The 26,307-nt window shown below is 41.8% G+C and overlaps 2 protein-coding genes across 7 annotated transcripts in view; one reads left to right on the plus strand and one right to left on the minus strand.

Moving 5' to 3' along the window:
* Positions 1-26,307, minus strand: part of LOC120373450 — a 62,290-nt gene that overhangs the window by 30,282 nt on the left and 5,701 nt on the right. The window contains exon 3 of one of the 2 annotated variants that reach the window (XR_005585544.1): positions 25,542-25,708. The exons of the other annotated variant lie outside the window; for it this stretch is intronic. The gene's annotated coding sequence lies outside the window, so the exon portion shown is untranslated. Of the gene's footprint in view, positions 1-25,541; positions 25,709-26,307 lie in introns of those variants that run through there. 2 annotated transcript variants of the gene reach the window in all.
* Positions 1-26,307, plus strand: part of ATF7IP2 (activating transcription factor 7 interacting protein 2) — a 64,387-nt gene that overhangs the window by 6,763 nt on the left and 31,317 nt on the right. For 4 of the 5 annotated variants that reach the window (XM_039491852.1, XM_039491854.1, XM_039491855.1 and 1 more), the window contains exons 2-3: positions 21,389-22,295; positions 24,407-24,540. In XM_039491852.1, coding sequence (XP_039347786.1) covers positions 21,398-22,295; positions 24,407-24,540 — 1,032 coding nt within the window. In that variant the 5' untranslated portion in view covers positions 21,389-21,397. Of the gene's footprint in view, positions 1-2,122; positions 2,338-21,388; positions 22,296-24,406; positions 24,541-26,307 lie in introns of those variants that run through there. The other variant, XM_039491853.1, reaches the window with a different exon arrangement.

Raw genomic sequence — 26,307 nt, forward strand, 5'->3', positions numbered from 1 at the left:
AAGTACAATAGTGCAACCTGTTCGTCCTGAAAGTGCAACTTGCAAATGTAGATTTTTGTTGTTGTTACATAACTGCACTAAAAAACACAACAATGTAAAACTTCAGTCCTACTTCTTGTTCAGCTAAGACAAATAAGTTAGTTTACATTAACAGGCGATAATGCTGCCTGCTCCTTATAAAGAATGTCACCAGAAAGTGAGAACAGGCATTTGCATGGCACTTTTATAGCGAGCATTGCAAGGTATTTACATGCCAGATATGCTAAACATTTGTATGCCCTTTCATGCTTCGGCCACCATTCCAACGGACATGCTTCCATGCTGATGACGCTCGTTTAAAAAAAATGCGTTAATTAAATTTGTAACTGAACTCCTTGGGGGAAAATTGTATGTCATCTGCTCTGTTTCACCTACATTCTGCCATATATTTCATGTTATAGTAGTTATATTTTCTTTTCTGAAAACTTGTGCAAAGTTGGCACTTCTGTATTAACACTAAACACTAATACTTTTTTGTTTGGCATTCATGCCCCATACTGACCAAACCACTTTTATCTAAGTGTTGTGGTTTTTTTTTAAAGACACTTACTGAAAATGATGACCCAGCACACGTTGTTCATTTTAAGAACACTTTCACTGCAGATTTCATAAAACGCAAAGAAGGTAACAATGTGAGATTTCTAAAGATAGCTACAGCACTCTATCCAAGATTTACAAATCTGAAGTGCCTTCCAAAATCTGAGAGGGAAGAGGTTGGGAACATGCTTTCAGAAGTTTTAAAAGAGCAACACTGTTGCGGAAACTATAGAACCTGCCCCACCAAAAAAGAAAATCAACCTTCTGCTGGTGGCATCTGACTCAGATAATGAAAATGAACATGCATTGGTCCGCACTGCTTTGGATGGTTTTCAAGGAGAACCTGTCATCAACATGGACACATGTCCCCTGGAATGGTGGTTGAAGCATGCTTATCTGGCATGTAAATATCTTGCAACGCCGGCTACAACAGTGCCATGAGAATACCTGTTCTCACTTTTAGGTGACATTGTAAAGAAGAAGGAGGCAGCATTATCTCCTGTAAATGTAAACAAACTTGTTTGTCTGAGCGATTGGCTGAACAAGGAGTAGGACTGAGTGGACTTGCAAGCTTTAAAATTTTACATTTTTATATTTTTGAATGCAGTATTTTTGTACATAATTCTATATTTGTAAGTTCAACTTCCATGATAAAGAGATTGCATTACAATACTTAGGTGAATGGGAAAAATACTATTTCTTTTGTCTTTTTACAGTGCAAACACTTGTAATCAAAAATAAAAAGTGAGCACTGTACACTTTGTATTCTGTGTTGTAATTGAAATCCATATATTTGAAAAAGTAGAAAACATCCAAAATATTTAAATAAATGGTATTCTATTATTAACAGTGTGATTAATCATGATTAATTTTTTTAATTGCTTGACAGTCCTAATTTCAAATATTAATAATTCCAACATGGACACATTAGGTTAAGTCACTAATATAGACTTCCAAGTCTAAATAGCAAGTAATTGGCAGACTAGGAAATAGAAGCCACATTATCTGACTCCTTCAAGGTGGAACATTCTCTTTAGATCTGTGTTTGTGTGACCTGCTGAATTGATGTGAGAAAGCCATGAGAAAATACAGCACTCTCTCTCGATGAGTCATAGTACACCTTCAGTTTTTCTATTCTTATATCACAATCAAATGGCTGGAAGTTGAAGCTAGACAAATTCAGACTGGAAATCAGTCATAAATTATTGACAGTGAGCGTGATACCAGGGAAACTCCATTTTAAAATCCCTAGATCACTGGTTTCCATTTTAAATCAGCAAGAGTCATTCCATCAGTAGATGGAAGCTGCAGGTCACAGAGCACTACATATAGAATTGGCAAGAAAACCAAATTGGTGAGGAAAAGGTGTGAAACAACCAGTTATTTAGTAGATCATGCCACTGTGAGGTAAACAGTGGTAGGCTAAAAATAGAACTGACAGCACAATAAGGTAAACAAGTAGGATGATATCATGTGTCTAAAAATAGAATTGAGAAATGGTATAAAGGTCAGTGTGTCAGTTGATAGCTGACAGTTAAGAAGAGAACACTCTCTGAAAAACAGCAGCAGAGGGAGTCTTGACCTGTCACAGGAGTTGAGCAGAGAGCTGAGAAGATAGAACTGCTGCCATCAATGTCCTGTGGAGACTGATCACCTGCACAGAACTTTGCCAACTCAGCTTCATCACTAATTGGAGAGTGCAGTAGCACAGAGAGAGAGAGAGAGCACAGGAGAGACATTGCAGCATAGTCAGTAAATGGAGTAAGTCTGTCAGATGAAGTTCAAGTGATAGTTATAGTATAATGTTAGTGTGTGTGTGAGGGCATTAATAAAATTGTATGAATGTGTTAATTGTGGAAGGAATTTACATATATAAGACTTAAAGAACATAAGAACTGCTGTCAGTGACCTGTGAAAGACTGGCTATCTGAAGTGAGGTGCAGCTACCTAGGATAATCTCAAATGTATACTATTGCAACTTGGGGTGCTCTTTAATTTATTGTAAGGGATTTGTTTTTTGGTTATTGTGTCAGGGATTGTTGTTTGCACCAATAAAAAGGTGCCATGTTGTGGAAGGAATACTGTTTGTGTCAGTCGTTTATCGGAAAGTTATATCCATATCTTCCAAGTACTTCCTTAGCCACCCTGGAGACCCATACATAATGAGACCCATACATAATGAGAACAGATTTAGTTATATTCTAGGGGAATCCTACATCCATTTTCAGGGTAACAAGAGTAATTAACCATTGGAACAGTTTACCAAGAGTGGTGGTTGATTCTCCATCGCTGACCATTTTTAAATAAATATTGAATGCTTTTTAAAAAAAACTGCTCTAGGAATTATTTCTGGAAAGTTCTTTGGCCAGTGTTATACAGGAGGTCAGACTAGGTGATCTTTGGAATCTATGGATCTTAAGTTTCAAGGAAGAATAAACTTGCTGTCTAATATGTTGAAAAATGACTGTTTTTATTCTAGCAATGATCTAGATTTTCTTATAGGTATAACCTGTTTATACTACATCATGAATTAAAATGGCATGAGCTAGAATAATATTTCCTTCCTCTCCCCCACATTCCTCTTATGAGATTACTTTTGTCACAGCAAAATGTGGAAGAATGTCTTCAGGATAATGCGATACAATTTCTTACTCTGGGATTTTCTGAGGTGCCAAAACCCCATTGAAATTAAGTGGGAGTTGAGCACCTCATTCCATTAGGGTTTGTAACCAGTTGTCACCTAATACAGTCTATGGCCACCCACCTGGCTAATATGCATTAACTTTAGAAAACTGCCTGTCTACTTCGCAGATGTCCTAGGTTGTCACGTGGTTGTTGGCTTGTAACTTGGTCATCACACTTAGTTTGAGGCGTAAATGATGCTCCTAGCTCTGCCTACATAACCAGATAGACAAGTTGACTTTCCTATTAGTCCTCTTGGGTAAGACATCCGGATTGTATTGCCCCACTTATTGCTGCTCTGGGCATATCTGCCAAACATGCTACCTCTCCTTTCTGTAAAGCATTACAGGATAGTTGTCCAGATTTTCGTAAGGTTGGTGTGACATTCTATACCTTGGGGGAGCATTCTGTAATCCCCATATTCCTTATTTTCATGTAATCGTGATCTTGTGTATAAAGCATGCCTTGTAAGGTATCGGGGAAAGGTTATGATCTGTTGAAAGTCATTTCTCTACCCATATAGGTATATCATTAATGCATATGAAGTTATGAGCATTGTGTAGTATGGTTGGTTGTCACTAAAACGTGCTGTAAGTTGTGGGAATCAGCCAGATATTAGCTCCCCAGAGGCAACAGCAAGAAAAGTAACTAATGCCTGGGTGGGGTGTCAAACAACCTATCAACAGCCATTGTCCAGCAAGGGAGCTACAATGCAATGACTCACCTGGGGAATTGCTCAACCTTGCTCGGAGAGATTCAGTAATGCTCACCTGACTCTAAAGGGGTCGGGGGGGGAGGAGCCAAGAGAGAGGAAAATACATGATAAAAGGAAGAGACATTTGCCATGCTCTTCCTCTCTCTTCCACCTACACCTACAGACACGACACCAAGCAACTGAAGCGCTGATCAAAGGGGAGAGCCTGGCTGAAGAGCAACCAGCCAGCCTGTGGTGAGAAGCATCTTACATTTATAAGGGCATTGAAAGTGTTAAGATCAGCTTAGAATGCATTTTGCTTTTATTTCATTTGACCATATCTGACATGTTATTTTTTGACTTATAATCACTTAAAATCTATCTTTGTTTTGTTTGTTTGTTCTACCTGAAGGCGTGCATTTGGTTTGAAGTATGTCAGTGGCTCCCCTTGGGATAACAAGCCTGGGACATATCAATTTCTTTGTTAAATTGATGAATTTATATAAGTTTGCAGCGTCCAGAGGGCATGACTGGATACTACAAGACGGAGGTTCCTAGGGTTTGTCTGGGACTGGAGATATTGGCTAGCATCATTTGGTTGCAAGTAGTTAGGAGCAGTTTACATTCCAGAGGCTGTGCATGAATGGCCCAAGAGTGGGGGTTCTCACAGCAGAGCAGGGTAAGGCTGGCTCCCAGAGTTCTGGATTGGAGTGACATGGCAGATCACCGGTCCAGATAACACCAGAGAGACCGTCACAGTTGAATGCAAGGAATAGACCGCTTCTGAGACTTCTGTGTCTTTTGGTATAAGAATGCAATAAAAATCTATGTTGCATGTACTAAAAAAGACTTCCATTGATGTTTGTTCCTCAAGTGCATTCTCCACAACTTGGGTTGAGAAAGGGATGCCCAACTTCTATGAAATTATAAAGGCAGCCCATTGGACATTCTTATATATCATTTTACATTGTTACAGATTTGACAAGGATTTCAGTTTTGGCCAGCCTCTGTATTGTGCTTCATTAATACTAGCCTTTCGGGGGGTACCAGTTCTTTGTATGTTGTGTATCTGAGTACTGTTGGCGTTTTCAATGTCAGGGCTGGTTCAGAGAATGGCATAGTAAAATCTTCTTAATGCACTTTGACTGGAAAACCCTAGAAAACAAACATGTTTGTTTACTTCCTTGTTCTCAAAATTCAGTAATTTGGCAATCATGGCACAATTTAATTTTGATATTTTGTAATATACAAGTAAATTTAAGCACATTATTTTGAAGATAGTAAACTGTTAATAGTTTGAGACCTCACACAGACTTCCACTGAATATTAGAGAAATGAAGGGAAAAGTTAATTTATGTGCAAATTATAAATGTGTATATTAACACTATACAGATAAAATTCTACTGTAGGTTTTTTACCTACTATTTTTGTTGGCAGTCTTTTGATAACATCCCATTCTGCATTTTCTGAATTGGGATGATTTGTATTTTACTTTTTAAAGAGCTACCATGGTTAGCAACAATACCAGACCCAAGCCCAGATAAAAGATGAGAGTTCTGCATCTGGGTTAGGTACTCACTCATGTAAAATCTTACTGCACCAGAAACAGTTCAGTTAAACCAAAAGTTGAGGGGAGTAGCTGCAGATAGAGCTCAAAACCCAAGCAGTCAGATCTCAATGAAAGCTAGATCTTGAGACATCAAATCCTGAAGACCAAGTCTGTAACAAGAATAGGGACGGGGAATATATGTACTTTGCATAGTATAGGAAAGTTGGCACATGTTACGTGAGAATTGAAAATATATCATCTAATACTTTGCATCCGTGAGATGAAAAGGTCAGAGTAGCAAGATGGTGTCTGATGGCTCTACAATCTTATTAATGAGGAGGAATGCACAAAATAGGTATAGGAATTATTCTGAATAACATTACAGTGAAGACCGTGTTGACTTGGGAGCCAGTGAATGACCAAACAGTACCAGCCAGCTGCAAATAAGACCTTTCAAATATACAATAATCCTTGTCTATGCATCAACAAACACAGTAGATGACACTGAAAAGGATACTTGCTGCACCTGCTCATAGAATGTTTTGGATGACATGCCTAACCGTGACATCAAATTAATGATTTGTGACTTCAGTGCACAAATTGGCAACAACTCGGTTGACTGGGAAAGAGTGATAGGCTCAGCAGCGGAAGGCATCTGAACTGATAATGACAACCAGCTCATGAATCTCTGTGGTACAAACATTCTAAAGATAAGAAGCAGTTTCTTCCAGCAAGAGGTTTTACAGTCTTACAAGGACATCACCAGTGAATGCAACTGGGTGTATATCTAAGAGATGGAATCTTTTTTGTGGGGTGTCACAGTCATCAGAGAAGCAATGTTAGCTCAGAACATTATCTTTTAGTGTTATAGCTGTAGATAAGTTCAGAATCAAAGAAATGCAGATCAGATTGCATTTAGCAACTGTTCCATTGTTTTACACGACCGGGCTGATAAAAGTGTGGAAGACAGAGGGCCAAACTGGAAGAAAAATTTATGGAGATAGCAGAGGAAGTAGTGGTCCTCTGAAGAGTGCTTGGATTACATCTGAACATAGGCAGTGATCGATGAACGGGCAGCACTGAAGGTAAAAAAGGAACAGTGCAAGTTGCGGGCAGAAGTGTTAGAGGCATATGCAGTATATGGAGAAAAAGACAAAGAAGAGATGCAGGCAAGATAAACATGGTTCTTCTTTGAGTGGTTGTTCATGTCCATTCCAGCCAGGTGTGTGCGCGCCGCGTGCACGCCAGCTGGAAGATTTTTCACTTAGCAGCGTCCGTAGGGTCGGCTTGGGCGCTCCCAGGAGTGGCGCCTTCATGGCGCCCAATATAGGGCCCTGCTGACGTCCACCCCCTCAGTTCCTTCTTACCGCCAGTGACAGTTAGCTGGAACTTCACTCGCTCCTCTAGCAACATTTTAGTAGGGTCTGATAGCATACCATGTATATAGTTTCTCAGTTAGTTAATAGTTGTTCTTTATAGTTTGGACTGCTCCACGAGGTCCAGCAGACCATACAGGACCTCCCTTTCAAGGGGTCCTCCCTCTTCTCTGGAAAAAACTGATAAGAGACTTCACAGTTTGAAGGACTCTAGGACTACTCTGTGCTCTCTAGGGCTCTACACATCAGCTACCCAGCACAGGCATTTTAGGCCTCAGTCTGCCCCACAGCCTTACCGGCCACAGAACCACCAGGATGCTCCACATAGATGGAGCAGGAGTAGTAGGAGGAGACATCCCTTCTCGGGGCAAAACTCTGGCCAGCCCAAGCCTCCATCCGGGCCTTGGCCACCCTTTTGAAGGTGTGATCAAGGATGGCTCACCAGTACGGACTTTCGATCCTTCCCCTCTTACCTTCTTGTCTTGTCTATCCCCTTTCTACCATGCCTGGTCCTGAATTACTTCGGACCGCTGGGTGCTCCACACGGTAGAGAGGGGATATTCCATCCAATTCTGTGCTCCCTTCCCCACCACCCAACCCCCTTCCCCGTCCATCTTCAGGGACCCCTCTCATGAGCAGCTTCTAATTCAAGAAGTGCAGTCCCTTCTCTCAGTGGGAGCAGTGGAGGAGGTTCCTCAGGAGCTAAGGGGCAAAGGGTTCTACTCCCGGTATTTCCTAATATCGAAGGCCAAGGGGGACCTCAGACCCATCCTGGACCTGCGGCTGCTCAGCAAGTTTGTAAAGAGACTCAAGTTCCTCATGGTCTCGCTAACTTCTGTTATCCCCTCACTGGATCCAGGAGACTGGTACGCCGCCTTCGACTTGAAGGATGCATATTTTCACATTGCAATAGTCCCACATCACAGACGCTACCTCACATTTGTGCTGAGCAGCGGCCACTATTAGTTTGCCATCCTCCCTTTCAGACTGTCAGCAGCTCCTCGAGTGTTCACCAAATGCATGGCAGTCATCGCGGCGTTTCTGCGCAAGCGCCAGGTACAGGTTTTCCTTTACTTTGATGACTGGCTGATCAAGGGCCACTCCAGAGCCCAAGTGGAGGATCAGGTCGACTTCATAAGAAGGACCTTCCTCAAACTAGGTCATCTCCTCAACGAGGCCAAATCCACTCTGTCCCTGGTGCAGAGGATAGGGTTCATAGGAACAGTCCTAGACTCGACTGAAGCCAGGGGCGAACCTCCCAGAAACCAGGTTTCACTCAATGAGGGACATTATACAGGGCCTCAGTTCCCCACGACCATAGCAAGGAACTGCCTGAAGCTGCTGGGGCACATGGCTGCGTGCACCTATGTGGTACAGCACTCCAGACTCAGACTTCGCCCACTCCAGTCTTGCCTGGTGTCAGTTTATCGGCCAGCCTGGGACGCTCTGGAGAGCATCATAACCCTGCCCCACCCGGTGTTGAACTCCCTTCTGTGGTGGCTCAACCCACAAGTGATTTGTGTGTGAGTGCCTTTTGCCAGCCATCAACTATCTCTCTCATTGGTGACAGATGCCTTGGATCTGGGCTGGGGAGCTCATCTAGGAGACCTCAGGACTCAAGGCCTCTGGTCTCAGGCAGACCTTGTTCTGCATATCAATGTCAGAGAGCTGAGAGCGGTGTGCCTGGCATACCAGGCTTTCAAAACCCACATAGCAGGCAGGTGCGTTTCAGTCCTCATGGACAACACCTCGGCGATGTTCTATATCACCAAATAGAGGGGTGCACGCTCCTCTCCCCTGTGCCGGGAAGCCCTCGTGCTGTGGGACTTCTGCATAGAGTACTCGATACACCTGCAGGTGTCATACCTCCCAGGAGTGCAGAAGGAGCTGACGGACAGTCTCAGTCGGACCTTTCATGGCCACGAGTGGTCCCTCCGGCCAGACATAGCGAGCTCGATCTTCCATCTCTGGGCCTCTTCCCAGATAGACCTGTTCTCCACTCGCAGCAACAGGAAATGTCAACTGTTCTTCTCCTTCATGAATCACAGCCCGGGGTCCGTCGCGGATGTCTTCCTTCTCCTGTGTGCGGAAGGGGGGGGGCGCCTGCTCTACACATTCGTACCAATACTGCTGGTCCACGAGGTGCATTTCAAGATCTGCAGGGACTGGGCCCGAATCATACTGATAGCGCCGGTGTGGCCGCACCAGCACTGGTTCATGTTTCTCCTGGAAATGTCCGTGGCAGCACCACTCACCCTACCGTTGGTTCCAGACCTGATCATGCCAGGACCATGGCTGACTCAGGCACCCGAACCTAGAGTCGCTCCACCTCACGGCCTGGATGCTCCATGGCTAAACACCGTGGAGCTGTCCTGCTCCAATCAAGTCAGGCAAGTCCTCCTTGGCAGTAGGAAGCCCTCCACCAGGGCAACGTACCTTGCCAAGTGGAAAAGGTTCTCCATCTGGTAAGGACAAGGTCCAGCTCAGACCTCACCCAGCCTTTCTCCCTAAGGTTGTCTCAAATTCCACATGAGCCAGGACATCTTCCTCCCAGTGTTTTCCCCCAAGCCACACTCCTGCGATAGGGGTCGCAGGCTTTACTCGCTGGATGTACGTAGGGCACGAGCCTTCTACATAGAGAGGACTAAGCTTTTCTGGAAGTCCATCCAACTTTTCGTGGCCGTGGCAGACAGAATGAAGGGCCTCCCTGTCTTTTCTCAATGCATCTCATCTTGGATTACATCCTGCATTTGGGAGTGTTACTGCCTGGCGAAGGTGCCCGCTCCGTCAATTACCACTCACTCCACCAGGGCCCAGGCCTCCTCTGAGGCATTCCTGGCACAGATTCCCTACTCAGGAAATCTGCAGGGTGGCTATGTGGTCCTTGATACATACGTTCACAATGCACTATGCAATTACACAACAGGCCAGAGACAATGCGGCCTTTGGACGAGCTGTGCGCCAATCAGTGCATGACTCCGACCCCACCTCCTGAACTTTGGCTTGTTAGTCACCTGGTTGAAATGGACATGAACAATCACTTGAAGAAAAATGGTTACTCACTGTCTCGTAATTGTTCTTCGAGATTTGTTGTTTATGTCCGTTCCAATTGCCACCTTCCTACCCCTCTGTCGGAGTAGCTGGCAAGAAGGAACTGAGGGGGGTGGAGTGTCAACAGGGCCCTATATTGGGCTCCATGAAGGCACCACTTCCACGGGGCGCACAGGTCAACCCTACGGACGCTGCTAAGGGGAAATCTTCTGGCTGGCCTGCACGCAGTGTGCACACACCTGGTTGGAATGGACATCAACAGCACATCTCGAAGAACAACAGTTACAAGAAGGTGAGTAACTATTTTTTTTCAGGAGAAGCTGCAGAGGCAGGGGAAGCAGCACAGAAGTGAGGAGACTTCAAGCAGCTCTACAGAATAATGAAAGACCTCTCCAGAAAAATCAGACCATCGTAGGTGTTGCCCATGAGAAATTCTGAGGCAGATGCTGAAAATGCATGAAGAACAAGCCAGACTCTGGAAAGAACATTTTTAAACTGTTCAGAGCTAATGATCATGCACAGATTTGAAGGAAATGCCGATTCTAATTTAGAAATAGAAGAGGAACCAATAACACCTGATGATGAAATTAAAGCAGCCATCAAAGTCTTCAAACAAGGAGAAGCTACTGGGGTTGACAGAATTCAAGCAGAGATATTAAAGGCAGAAGGTGAAGTTTTGATAGAGTAGTCAACAAAACTCTAACAAAATATGGGTGAAAGAACAAGTGGTACAACATTGGAAAGATGGCATCATTGTGGCATTGCCAAAAAAGAAGGTGGTCTTCGTGCACAAACTGGAGAGGTGTTGTACTGCTATCTCAACCCTGGGCAAAGTATTGGCTACTGTTATGCTGAATAGAATGAAGAAGCAGTGGATTGAATATTATGAGAACAACAGGCTTGGTTCTATGCAGGAGATCCAATTTGGAATACATATTGGCTCTTTAACATATCATAAAAAAAACTACTGTTTGGCAAAAACCCATCTTAATCAACTTCATCAATTTTAGGAAAACATTTGATAGTGTCCACAGAGAGACCATGTCGAATTTTGCTAGAAGCTATGGGATACTGCACAAGCTTATCAACATAATAAGCAGTTAATATGATGGAAGTAGATGCACAGTAAGATTGGATACAGGCCTGGGTAAGTGGTTTGACATTGTGACTGCAGTTAGACAAGGCTGTGTGTTATCACCAGTCCTCTTTGTATTAGAAATAGAGTTGGTGATGAAGTGGGGAACAAGTGATAGTGGATGGTATAAAGTGGGCTAGTGGAGATGAAGTAAATGACCTTGACTTTGCTGAAGGCTTTGCTTTACCAAGTATGACGTAGAAGGGAATGACTGCCCTTACATCAGAGGCAGAACAGGAAACAGCAAAAATTGGACTGACAAGATATGCAGAGAAAACCACAATTAAGATAAGAAACTGGACAACAGATGCAAAGGGGTACATGCATGGAAAAGAAATCACAAAGATAGCAGAGTTCTTCTTTCTGTGGGTGTGGTGGCATTTGAAGGTGGCTGCAATAAAGATATTCATACAAGATTAAGAAAAGCAAATACCACTTTTGGAAGGATGAACAACATCTGGTCAAACAGAGGTTTCCACACCAAACTAAAGGTCAGATTACACCATGTAATATCCCTGAGCATGCTACTGTACAGAGTAGACACTTTGCCGATGACCATGGCTAATAAAAAAAAAAAAAGAGATTGGAGGCTGTCCATCACAGATGGCTGAGAAAGATACAACACATTTTCTGGAAAGACAACAAAATAACATGAGAGTAAGGAAGCTGACAGAGCAGGACATGTTGGAGAATATTATTAAAGAAAGCAGACTCAGGTGCTCAGGACATGTACACTGTATGGAGGATGGGAGACATGCTAAGCAATCATTGAATTGGGCACTCAAGGAAAGAAAAAGAGCAAGGAAGGCTAAAAAAAAATATGGCAGAAGACCACCACAGAAGCTATTAATGAGCTGGCATCACCTGGGAAGCAATACCATACGTAGTGAGTGACCATAATCAGTGAAGGAACTGGACTGCCCGTTGCAAGAGAAATTGATTTGACAATACCACAGCCATTTTGTGCACTCAGCCACCACTAACTGGAAGCGAGAATACCACGTAGGTAGAAATAACTTGATGTTTATATAAGCATATGAAATAGCTGCAGTTTTTCTGGTAAGGATGGAAAGTAAAATTGAAAGAATCATGAGAATGGGTGGAAGCGTGGATGGCTGATCTTGGAGCTGGGTGTTCCTGATTCTGAGTTTTTACTGATTTTATGATTAGGAGTTGCTTGCTGGTGTTAGGAAAATTGTTAGCAAGGGGTTACTATGAGTTATTAGCTTTGTTTTGAGCAACCTATGAAGAGATTAATCAGAGTGGGTAATTTTGGAGAAGTTTGGAGAGCTTGTCTATGAGCTAGGAGGCTGACATCCAACTCCTCAGCAGCTAGGAGGAAGGCTGGCCACCAAAAACCTGCCACTGACCATTCAATAACATCTCGGACTTTGGGTAACTATATCTAGGTTGTTCTAGACCATTGCTATTTTAGGTGTGTGCTTTACACTCAATAAAGATTTTTGGGTGAAAGCACTCTTGTTTGTACCAATCATTTACCAGACAGAAGAGCTGTGTCCCCATTGATTTATTTCCTGAATCCACCTGGAGATAGGAAAATGTAAGGTGCCATAGTTTCGTATTAAGAAAACCTGGGGTACCATGCCCAATGTGTGAGCAGCACAGAGGAACTAAGATCTAAGGCAGGGGTCGGCAACCTTTCAGAAGTGGTGTGCCGAGTCTTCGTTTATTCACTCTAATTTAAATTTCGCTTGCCAGTAATACATTTTAATGTTTTTAGAAGGTCTCTTTCTATAAGTCTATAATATATAACTAAACTATTGTTGTATGTAAAGTAAATAAGGTTTTTCAAATGTTTAAGAAGCTTCATTTAAAATTAAACTAAAATGCAGAGCCCCCCGGACCAGTGGCCAGGTCCCGGGCAGTGTGAGTGCCACTGAAAATCAGCTCGTGTGCCGCCTTTGGCACATGTGCCATAGACTTGCCTACCCCTGATCTGAGGTAAGGCTGTAGTGGTTTGATTTAACAGTATTATTAGAAACTCAAGAGCTGTCTCAATAAGCCAGGCAACTAATAACTGGTATTGTAGGGTCAGCGATACCCCTTTATATACTATTTGGGTTTTGCTAATTTTACTTTTAAGTTGCTGAGGGTTTTGTTTATTGATAAGATGTTAGGTAACAAGAATTAAGTAGTTTATTAATGAAAGTTAGATTAGCAAAATTAATAAATTACCCATCTGGAGAACAATCTTGCAGTGATTATATCTTCACTTCATTCCAAATTTTGAGCTCAGTTTTGCTCATATTTATATTACCTTTACACACGTTTTCTTATATAAGTTTTGTACTTAACATTTCAGATATCAGTAGACTGTAGACACATTTGTGGTTACTGTAACTAGCACACATATTTGGCAAGCCTCAACGGAAGGCCGCATATCTTGGTTTTTGACAGATTCTACACATAAAAAGAACGAAAGCTACAATAGTTCAACTTTTGAAATAAAGCTTTTAGCATGAGTACAAGAAATTCTAGGAAATACATGAAATTGGCTAACTATTTAAATGTTTGTTTGTTTTTCAAAACAAAGAAATATTTGTGGTTTTATGTTCCAAGGGACTCCTGAGTCCTTGTGAGCAGGAAGGAATAGCTGCAAAGATGATGGGGTTAAATTTAAGTTCCTAATGCCTGAGAAAGAATAAGGTTTTTAGGTTGGGGCGCAAGCCAAGTATTTTATTTAAAACATAGCTTCTAGATAGCACATGAACCTGGCCCTTATTCCTGCTAATGACAATCAGCAGAAGGGTTACGTTGCTATTTCTTGTCAAGTTCCAGTCAGGGATTATTGATAGCCAATAATAAAGAGTAGCATTTAAAAAGCCTTATTTTTAAACATGTCTTCCACTGCTGGTGAGGGGACTTCATGCTTGTTGAATTAAAGGGGCTTGAAGAAACCAGATTAGTAAATAAGAGACTCTCCATTCTCCATAGCTGGTGCGCCCCTCACACCTCCCCATTTGCTCTTTTGAGTATAGTCTGCACAGTTTCCTGTTATGCCGTTACAAAGCCACAAGCAGTGGAAAGTTCCCAGTGATGTTAGATGCTTGCTTAAAGCTGCATTGCTCTACATAATCAATTTGTATTCATGCTTATGAATATGTAATCAATTAATGTAAGGAATGAGTGAGATAGTGTGAGTAACAGCCAATGGCAAAGCAAAGAGGCAAATATCGCCTTTTATGGAATGATGGTATTATCTTGGTGAAGGTATAAACCTCGAGACGGGTGGCCAGGTCAGGTGTACCAACAAGGAAATGTAACAGCACACTAAACTCGGGACCGGACTGGAAGCAGTAGAGCCCTCCCATGGATTCGAAGCGACTTTAGGGACTTTCGTTGCCTCGCAGCCAATCTCTGGGCAGCTGTCGCCTGGCCAGCCTCAGCCGTCTGCAAAATCGAAATTCATCTATGCCCGCACCTGCAGCCGGCCAGCATAAATGTGATGAGTGTGAGAGTATAGCTGTATTAGACAAGCTCAGCTCACATCAATAAACAAACCACAGCGCTCCTCAAGTTCACCTTTTTGTGTGGACTCATTCCTTGGCTAATCCCAAGAACAGGTAACATGATAACTGAAAGGGCTGAACAAGCTTTTAAATTCTTACATTAATTTTCCATTTGCTAATGTTATCTTTTGTCCGTTTGCTCTTGACACACACTCTATATTGCAGATGAAACCTCAAAACCATGATGTCTACACAGTTTAGGCAGATACTGTTGCCAGTTCCCTGGAATCAGGCCAAGAAATAATCACAAACAAAGGTTGAATTAAAGCAGTACTGAGGACTGATTTATTGCTTGCTTTCCTTATTTGCACAGTTATACTCGCGCACACATTCTATGCATACTGGTGACAGGCTGCAGGTGCAGATGTTGCTTTCGATCTTAGGTGACTGAGACTGGCCAGGTTCCAGCTTCCTAGAGATTGAACCACTAGATGACGAGAGTCCCCGAAGCCCCTTTGGGTCTGCAGGAGTGCTCTACTGCTTCTGGTCTGGTCCTGAGTTCTTGATGTCGTGGGTTACATCTCTCTCTGGCCACTACTGCCATAGGTTTATATACAGTCCCATATATACCTCGATCATCCTTACATGGTAATATTTCGGTTCAAGCCCTGTGATTGGTTTCTTACACTCACACTATCTCACTCATTCCTTACATATTGATTACATATTCATAAGCATGAATACAATTGGTAATATAGCTTTAAGCAAGCCCCTCACATCAGTGAGGACTTCCGCTGGTGTTTGTGGTTCAGACAGGAAACTGTGTAAACTGCACTTTTAGACATGACAGGAAGTCTACACAGACTGCATTTGAAAAAGCAAAAACGGGGGAGTATATCGGGGAATGGGCTGCCCCTCCTCCCCCAAAGCAGAAGCTGTTGCTGTTTGGGGAAGGCTAAACCATGGATGAGGGCCAAGCCATGGTTGGGGCTGTGGCCGGCTACAGATATTTCCTCAGCAGTAATAGCACCCTTGGTGTCCGTTTCAGGATCATATTTATAATCAAGGCCCTAGCTGCCTGGATAAGTTTGGACCTGGCCCTTTTAAACAGTCTGTCGTGATTTACACCAGTGTATAGTGCAAGTCAACCATGTCTATCCTGGATTGGTTGCAGCCCGGGTTAATAATGACTGCGCCAACTGTCTCCAATCAGGGCAGATGCAACAAGTATACTACTGGTGTAATCCCAACAAAGAGGATCCATGGAAGAGATAACATTACCATAGTCACATGGAATGTAAGGACATTGAGACAAATAGAGAGGTTGAAAGAACTCACAGATGAAATGGAACATACACCTGGCACCTCCTGGGAATCTCTGAGATCAGATGGAAGAACTTTGGAGAGGCGCAAACGGAAGATGGCCATGTACTCTCTTACGGTAGAGAGGACAAACATGTCAATGGCGAAGGATTTCTTGTGCATAAAGATACTAAGAATTCAGTATGAGAATACCATCCAATATCCATAAGGCTTATTTCCATCCGTCTAAAGGCAGTACGGTTCAATATCACAGTAGTACAAGTCTATGCCCCTACAACAGACTATGACGATGAACAAATTGAAGACTTCTACAATCCGCTCCAAGACATCAGTAAGGTACACAAGAAAGAGATCCTGATTGTATAAGGAGATTGGAATGCTAAAGTGAGTACTGATGCACAGGCAGATTGGCGAGGTTATAGAGGCCCTTTCTGTAATGCAGTAACCAATGAGAGAGGACTGAGACTTTTGGAGTTTGCCAGCTCTAACAATCTGGTTCTTACAAACACATTAGGAGCACATAAAGCATCCAGACGATCAACGTGGCATGCACCTGATGGTTTACATCACAGTCAGATTGACTACATCATGGTGCAAAACAAGGAACTTCCCCGGTGCTGATATTGGAAGTTATGGCGGCAGAGGTGGCGGCTGAAATGCCTAAGGAAAACATGAACAGTTATGAACTTTTTTTAAAAAAAAAAGGCCAGGATCAGAATGGTGCTAACACCCGAGCATGCCCATCGACGCTTCAGAGCCCTAAAGTAGAAACCAGACGTGGCATTTTCCCGACACGCCTACCACATTGAAAAAAATTGGGATGCCTGGATATCAGGAGCAAGCGTTAAATCTCTGGAAGATCTGTCTTTCCTAATAAAAATGAAGCAGTTCTTAGAGGGCATTCCTGAGGAAATAGAAAGGTATATCCTAGATGGGAAGCCCAAAACTGTAATCAAGACGGGGGAGATTGTCCTCCACCCTTTTGATTCCACAGAAGAGAAAAAAACTAGTAGCAGTTGGAGCGAATATCAGAAGGGGCAACCCGAAACAAAACCCTATCAATGGGGGCAACCCAAGGCCCCACCTACATCCCAAGGAAAACCCCAGACACCTTATCGTCCCACCACACCAGTCTCCAGCAACCCACCTCGCCCCAGTGACCAGTCAGCTGGGCGATGTTTTAAATGTAATGAGCTGGGGTACGTGAAAGCCAACTGCCCCAAGAACCCCAACAGAGTGCAGTTCATTACACCAGAGTCACACCCAAGGTCCTCAGGCCTCGATGTCTCCCAGGTACCCTAAGAGCGAAGGGAAACTGAGAGTGTGGGTGGGAAGAAGATTACAGCATGGAGAGACACTGGAGCACAGGTGTCAGCTATCCACCAATCCTTAGTGGACCCCAAATTCATCAGCCTGGAGGCCCAAGTGACGATTCAACCATTCATGTCAAAATCTTTAAACTTACCTACAGCTGAGTTGCCTGACCAGTACAAGGGCTGGGCAGGAATGTGGACTTTTGCAGTCTATGATGATTATCCCATTCCCATGCTGCTGGGGGAAGATTTGGCCTACCATGTGAATCTATCCAAGTGGGTGGGAATGGTCACCCGCAGCCAGGCTAAGCAAGCTTTCACACCTATCCCTGTTCTTGAGCCTTCCACCAGGGCCCCGTCTGTGTTACCAGAGACCCAGACAGAGGTGATGGAACCGGATTCCTTGCCAACAACTGCAACAGCCATAGTGAATCCAGTCCCAGAGACCCAGCCAAAGCCAGTCCCAGAACCGGAACTGGCGAAGCAACCAGTACCAGAACCATTGACAGCACTGAATCCAGCACTTGCAAACCCATCTACAACTTCAACCCCAGAGAGCACCACCAAGCCTGCACTGGCAGCAGCAGCAGATAACCTTACACAAGATGCTCAGCTAGAGCCTGAAAAAACACATAGTGCACCAGCGGAGAGCGGTTCACAGTCAACGGAAACAGCCTCATCACCTGTATCGCTTCCAGAGGGACCAAGCCCAGGTCCACAATCCAGTGAGGAACTGATGTCTCCAGCATCCAGGGAACAGTTCCAGGCTGAACAGGAAGCAGATGAAAGTCTCCAGGGAGCTTGGACAGCAGCATGGAGCAGCCCACCGCCTCGCAGCTCTTCTAATTGATCCTGGTTTGTTGTAGAAAGAGGACTTTTATACAAGGAAACTCTTTCTGGTGGGCACCAGACAGACTGGCATCCTCAGACACAGTTGGTAGTTCCAACTAAGTAACGGGTAAAGCTCTTGAGCTTAGCCCACGATCATTCTAGTGGCCATGCTGGGGCGAACAGGACCAAAGACCATTTGGGGAGGTCGTTCCACTGGGAGGGAATGGGCAAGGATGTTTCTACTTATGTCCGGTCTTGTGAGGTGTGCCAAAGAGTGGGAAAACCCCAAGTCCAGGTCAAAGCCCCTCTCCAGCCACTCCCCATAATTGAGGTCCCATTTCAGTGAGTAGCTGTGAATATTCTGGGTTCTTTCCCAAAGAAGACACCCAGAGGAAGACAGTACATAATGACTTTCATGGATTTTGCTACCCGATGGTTGGAATAGTAGCTCTAAGCAACACCAGGGCTAAAAGTGTGTGCCAGGGTTTGATATCTTGTTGATCAGTAATCTAAATTGAACCAACAACTTAGTGCAAATAGTTCCTATCCCATGATTGCTCCTCTTAATTGTTGTCCTATGATGCTTTATTTGCTACCTTTATATGACTTTAATAATATGTTAGAAATTTAGTCATGGATGCCTTACTTATAGTTTCTTTGCTCATAATTAAATAAGTATAACGATAAATAAATTTAAAGTGACAAGGCTGATACTGTTGGTCTATAAGCCTGATGTGAAAGTCTTGTCTTGTAGGTTGTCTGTGAGACAGACTCCATAATGCTCTGCAGTTATGCTAAGAAGAAAAATATTAGCTTGTTAGAATTACCAGAAAGATGGAACCTTTGCAAGAATTGTTAATACTTCTAGTGATGTAGTAACCAGAAGAAGTAACAAGTCCTTAAGTTAGCAGCCTATGATGTACCTGCCAAAAAGACATAAGTAAATAACAGATGTTTGATTATGTAATTGAAAACCATAAATATACCAAAAATAAGAGATGTCTGTATGGAAAAAAGAGGAAATAATGAGAATGAAACTGAACAACTCTCTAGTATTTACTTACAGCTTAATATGCTTATAACAACCAGGCAGCATTGGAGTCAAACAGTCATTGGCTGCATGCTCAGTTCTATACGTCTTGGAAAAGTATATCTTTCTGTTATTTGCTGACTAACAATTGTTTAATAAACTCAGTTAAGCTGAGTTATCTGAGGTCTCTTTAATTACTAAGTAAATTTAAATCTGTAAAAAAAAAAAAAATCTATTATTGATCTTTGATAACATGATCAACATCATGACTGCTGTCACTGTCCTCCTACCTCCAGTAATGGTTCAGCAAAGAATCCTGTGGCACCTTATAGACTAACAGACGTTTTGCAGCATGAGCTTTCGTGGGTGAATACCCACTTCTTCGGATGCAAGCCCGAAGAAGTGGGTATTCACCCACGAAAGCTCATGCTGCAAAACGTCTGTTAGTCTATAAGGTGCCACAGGATTTTTTGCTGCTTCTACAGAACCAGACTAACACGGCTACCCCTCTGATACTTGACACCAGTAATGGTTGTTTCTCTTTGGTCTCAAATACGCTTGCAGATTTGTCAGTGAGAGTGCTACATTGTTTTTTGTACCAAAAATAGTCACTTTATCACAGAGCAGACAGGCTTTTCTTTCTTTTTTTCCCCCTCAAGCCACAATTATTGTACTGCTGTATGGATCTAAACCTCTAGTGCCTTAATTCTTTTCTTGGTAGTGTTTGGCACATCTAATCAATCCAAAATTCTGGATTTTTCCCAGTCTGCTGTAGACCAACAGAATAGGGACAATGGAATTGGGCTCAGTATGATTCTAAACTTCACTTCATATTATGATCAAGATCATCTCAGCCTGTGGTCTAAGTAGCTAATTGTTAATTTTCAGCAGACTGGCTGGCATGTTTTCAGTGACATGAAGAAAAGTGGATGTTGGTGATAAGGTATGTGTCATCTGATGGGCTATAGATATCAGCATAGGACTTTCTAGGTTTGGAGGCAGGTATTGCCTTATTGATTGCATAGGACAGGGAAACTGAGCTTTTCTTTGAACGTGGGGACTGCTATGTTTTGTAGCTGCTCTGTATAACAAAAGTCAATTACTGACTTTGTACACATTTGTTGTGGGAGGTCTGAGAACTTTTTTTTTCCCAACAAAAAATCATAGAAGAAATGAGTAGGCTCTTAGAATCAATTTCTAAAAACTTTTATTCTGAAAACAGAGTATATAATTTGTTACGGTTTTGAAAATGTTTAAAGATATTGATTTAAACCTGGGTTTGAAGTGATACTACCATTATAGATTGAGTGGCATATAATAGCAAGGTAGAGGTGTGTGTGTGTGTGTGTGTGTGTGTGGTGCTGTGATGTGATATGTGTGTGTGTCTTTTTTTCCCCTTTCTAATCATAGGAGAAAAGTAGTTATTTGAAAGGATTTATAGGTTTGTGTGCAAGCGAGCATGATGAAGGAAAGAGTGGAAAAACTTATTGAAGGAAAGTGAATATAAGAAATTAGTTGTTTCCTTCATAAAATGAAATGACACCTTTGGTGGCTGTAATCTGTGGAATTGAATCCATTGTCTAGAAAGGTGTTATTCCCATGAAATTTTGTGTCTCAAGCTCACAAGGCTCGGTGTCATTGCTCCGGGAAATGTAGCTGTCCTGGGTGGTCCATAGTCATGGAGGGAGAAGTGATATTTTGGATAGCTACGGCCAATTTTGGGGATGGCTTTGAATATCAGGTCAGAGACTTTGAACTAGACTACATTCTGCGGGCAGCCAGTTTAGAGAGTGAAACATAAGAGCTTGTTCAGAGAGGTCTGTGTTGGAGGGCATGCACTGAGTATTTAAGCCTGGAGGTTCTGACTATATGGATCAACATAGCTATGGCTGCATCCAATAGGATGGGATAAAAATTCCCAACCACTTACAGATAGAAGGAAATACACTTTTTTGTTGCCAACACTGCTGTTTGGACATCCAGTAGCATTGAAGAGTACAAAAGAAATCCTATCTTATGGACTGATTTAAAAATCTGGGGGCAGATGGCCTTCATAATGGGGGATATTGCAGAGAGTCCCGTTCTTCAAAACACTTCTCTCTTCCTATTAGCATCACTGTGGACTTACCTGGGTTTAAATATAGCCTGCTGCTTTTCATCCAGCTTCTCATTTCACTTAGATGTTGAAAAAGCTAGAAGGTAGCTCCTTTGTGCCAAATACGAACAGTACTGTAGAGGTGGCTATTGTGCTTACTGCTGGAACTGCCAGAAGTCTTCCAGTGGCTTCAGGTTGACATTGGGTAGAGGATTGAGTCTTGTTTTATTTTTATTTATTTTTTAATATTTTCTTATTTTAAGGCATGAAAGATGGAGAGTTCAAATACAATCATCCACAAGCCTTTGAGAGCAAGAAAAACAATGACTCCAAGTAGTCGAAAACAAGTGGAAATGCTGAGTAAAACGAAGAGCCTTTCAGGACAAGGAAAGAGTCTAAATGGCTTGCATACTGAGGATCACCATGTTCAGTTAAATACGGTGGACATAAACTGCAGAAGTAATGATTCTGTAAAAGGAAGCTCACTAACTGAATCAAAACCAGATACGTTCCCTGAAAAAAGTGAAATGTTACCTCAAAAATTAACAGCCTCAATACAGGGGTTCAGTGTTAACTCAAAAGTAAATGAAGAAGTAAAACAATGTTCTTATGACAAAAATTTTGATCAAAACTGTCAAGAAGAATCCCAAGAGCCTCCTCATGAGAAATCTTGTAACAAAAACTCTGATGCAAAACAGTTTCTAAATGCTGGGTGTTTGCAAGATATACTGCATAAATGGTATGAAAATGAACTAAATACACCAACCTCCAAGCCAGTTGAAGTGCATTTGTATTCCAAACCAAATAACCTCCCTGATGACCAGTTAAAAGAGAGTGCTTGTTTAGACGATCCAGTTAACAGTGATTCTGGGGATGAAAAAAGAACTAACAAGATTATTCCTATTTTAGAAAAGATAGACACAACAGAAACAAATAGTGCAATAGAAGAGGTTATTCCCATATTAAAAAAGGTAGACGTGATATCTGATTCAAATGATATGAAGCACAAATATAACCTTACTAATTCAGTTACCCCCACACTGTCTGGGACAGATAGAATAGCTGATAGTTTGGAGAATAAAACATCCTTTGGAAATGGTAGTCCTAATATTTCACCAGATGTGGAAGCTGCTGTTATGCTGCAGGATACATCACCTGGATATAGTATTGGTAAGCACTCTCTTCTTCTAATGATTTATAAATTTGACTGTTTCCAAGATAACTTCTTAATATTTCGCTTTTAAATTTACAGAAATCTTGTTATAAAAATTCTTTAGGGTGTGGGTGTGTGTTTGAACGAACACATTCTCTCTTCTTTCACCATTATTGGTGCTGTTTTAGTCTGTCTGACCTGCCAGTGTGCAGTGCTGAAGCATCTTGGATAGATTAAGCGTTACTAGTCCAGATTCAGTATTTCCACTTTTTTCTCTGCTTCATTGAAGTGTTCATACACTGTGTTGAAACAGGAGGAGAAATGTAACAGATTTAGGATATGCAGTAGAGGAAGGAGATTGATTTGGGGAGACGGGGGTGGAAGAGAGGAGAAACTCAGAGTGAATTAAGCAATGAAAAGTGGAAGGCGGAAATAAATGGAAAAAGAAATATAAGAAAGATAATGGTGAGAAGGAATGGAACTGAATGGTTACTGACAACCAAGAATAGAAAACAAGAGACATAGGAAAGTGAGCAAGTCCATGCTGAAGTGGTTATTCTAGGTTGTCTAATATAGGACAGGTAATTGTTCGAGAAAAGCGGGCTCAGGCATCAGTAAGTGAAAGGAAAAAACAATGAAATGAGGTTGGCCTGCCCTATCCAAGATGAATACACTGGGCTGAGGGAAAAAGAATGAAACAAAGGCAAAGAGGAGGATGTATCAAAATGTTACAACATTTTTTCTTAAGTAAATCGTCCAACTGGTATTCATAGATTCTAGGACTGGAAGGGACCTCGAGAAGTCATCGAGTCCAGTCCCCTGCCCTCATAGCAGGACCAAATACTGTTGAGACCATCCCGGATAGACATTTATCTAACCTACTCTTAAATATTTCCAGAGATGGAGTTTCCACAGCCTTCCTAGGCAATTTATTCCAGTGTTTAACCACCCTGACAGTTGGGAACTTTTTCCTAATGTCCAACCTAAACCTCACTTGCTGCAGTTTAAGCCCATTGCTTCTTGTTCTATCCTTAGAGGCTAAGGTGAACAAGTTTTCTCCCTCCTACTTATGACACCCTTTTAGATACCTAAAAACTGCTATCATGTCCCCTCTCAGTCTTCTCTTTTCCAAACTAAACAAACCCAGTTCTTTCAGCCTTCCTTCATAGGCCATGTTCTCAAGACCTTTAATCATTCTTGTTGCTCTTCTCTGGACCCTCTCCAATTTCTCCACATCTTTCTTGAAATGCGGTGCCCAGAACTGGACACAATACTCCAGTTGAGGCCTAACCAGTGCAGAGTAGAGCGGAAGAATGACTTCTTGTGTCTTGATCACAACATGCCTGTTAATTCATCCCAGAATCATGTTTGCTTTTTTTGCAAAGATCCATCTCTAAATTCCAGGTAATTAAAGAAGAGACTCTCATAAGTCTCGACTATTCTACTCACTGAAACTCTTCAGAATTCTTCCTTCCCTCCCCCCACACCTCATTTCTTAATTAATCTGGTTTGCAGAAGCAAGTGTAGGGAGGTCCAGTGGCTGTTGTGGAGAAGAACCATCTGTCTGAGAAGTAGAGATAGTATAGTTGATAACAGGCTGTCTGTCACTTATCTAGGGTAATGCAGGGGAAAAGAGCCTTTGGTCACCTGAAGTGGCCCTATCTTTTTTCTATGGCAATAGGAGCAGCATATTCTTCTCTCTTAATTGTTTATGTCTCTAGGGAGTAGCAGACGGCATGTTATCACTACTGGGGAAAGGGAGATGTAGCCAGCTCCTGGCAGTTGTCCCAGTGCAAGGCATCCTGAGAATTAAAAATGATATTAGCACTTGGCTATGGAAAAGTGGCTGGCTGGCACCCTGTCAGTGACCTTGCCTTTTCCATTTTACTTGGGCTCATGGTTTCCTCCTCATTCCCACAAAAAAGTGGTAAGATTCTTCTTCCCGCTCGATGCCAAGACCAAACTATGGTGTAATGTAATTAAGGAATAGTACCACATTTACAAATTTAGCCTCTGCTTTGAATGGTACTGTACTTTACCAAGGCATTCATTATAAATTTGTTTCTTCACATAGCAATGTTAAGAAAACTAATTTGTGAGGTAAATGTTTGTCATTTTTTTCTCTAAGACAATGTTCAAAGGAAGAGGGTATGTTCAGAAAGCAAGGAAGACAGTCACTGTAAACGCTTCAAAACTGCTGATGAAAACAAAAAAGAGAATATTTGTACAGTGTCAGAGAAAGAGGAAAAAATTTTGGGAAAGGTAACTTGCTTTATTTTATATGCTTAAAGATGAACTCTTTCATGCATTAAATGTTTTAGTTATTGTCCTGTTGAAAGTAGTTTGTTAATTTCAGTATAATTGTCAGCTGTGCTGAACTACTTAAGCCAAATTTTATGGCTGTGAATAATGGTCTTTCTAAACAGAATTCAGATTAGTTTGCGGAAACTAAAAACTTTAGTAATTCTAAATTGAGTCCTCCATTAGTCTGGAAATTTTCAATTATTCCTTGCTATATAAAGACAAACAAAATGGATTACTTTATAAATACACTCAATGTTTGCATGTCTTAGTAGATGAAGTAACATTCATTTAAACTCAGTGTTTACTCAACTTCTTCTTGAGTAACCCGATAACACTTCAGATAGTGTTTCCTTTTTCACTTGCTAAAATAGCTTAGACAAATTGGCACAGTCCTATCTTCCAGAAGATATAAATTGTGGTCAGAATTGATCAGAGTAGTGACTTCATTCCCATTAGAGTTGCTAACTGAAAGTTTCATCCAAGTTGTTTCATTCCTGTTTTAGTTGAATGTGTCCGTGTTAGCTGCTAGGTTTTGGTGGGCTAGAGATTTAAAGCATAGAACCTCAGATATAATAAGTTGCTCACTTTGAACTTTTGTAGACTCCCACCAAGAAAAAGTCATCTCTTGAATTTAAGTGGCTCAGACAGAACATGATAGGCCATTTATTTTGACAATTAAATACCCCGTGAAATCATGGTTCTTTCGAAGTCAGTGGTAAAATTCCCATTGACTTCAGTGATACCAAGATTTCACCCCAATTCTTTTTTTTTCAGATTTTCACCTGACGCTTTCAGTCTCATGAAATTCAAAGAAAACAGATAAAAATCATAAACTCTGGTTTGAACTCCAGCTATTTTCATGGGTTGTCCTGTTTCAAATACCATATGGTTTCAGGACACAATCTTACATCATTGAAGTTTATTGGAACCTGCCGTTGGTTTCAGTGGAAATGGGATAGTGTTCTCTTCCTCCTGGAGACACGGTTAGACTGTTACATGTGAAAATATGACCTCAAATGGTTGTGTTCTGCCTCTCTTCTGACTGGGGGTAACTGAACTCTTCTCAGGAATGGTACAGAACACACAAAAGAAAAATAGAGACTGCCTGAGATTTTTGGGTATGAACCTGAGAACAGAGAGAATATGAATGAAAGTGTTGTTGGTTTTTATGAATTAATTTGTGAAAGCAACAAAGCTGTGGCTGTAAAACTGACTGAGGAGCACTTTGCCTTGCTAATGTGATGTAACATAATGGTGAAAGCAAGGAAAGCTGCTTCTAATGGCAAAAGCTTGAAAACCTTGAACTTTCTGTAACATTTGTTTCTCCACATAACTGAAAAGCCTAAACGACATGAGACATAGCTAGTGGAATTCTCGTTTCTAACTGTTATAATCAGGGTGGATAAAAATCAGTGTTCTCCTCCTAATGCAGCATGGCAAGAAAATCCTCCAAATATTAATGATTAACCTGTTGAATTGGAGATGGTTCACCTCCCAATGACTTCATAAATATCTGCTTTAATTACCTTTGGTAAATGAAATAACCAAACAATCATTCATTTTCTGATATAGCTGTAAAACTAACCTGAAAAGTTTTCAAAATAAATCACTGTTTAAAAATGTATAGTGTGTACCTTCTAAAAATGAAACCTACATTTATCTCTGAGTTGTGAAGAATATCTATTAAGGTTATAACAACCAACAAGAATGCAGTTTTATGTAGAA

This window comes from Mauremys reevesii, linkage group 10, assembly GCF_016161935.1.
Source record: "Mauremys reevesii isolate NIE-2019 linkage group 10, ASM1616193v1, whole genome shotgun sequence".
Lineage (NCBI taxonomy): Eukaryota > Metazoa > Chordata > Testudines > Geoemydidae > Mauremys > Mauremys reevesii.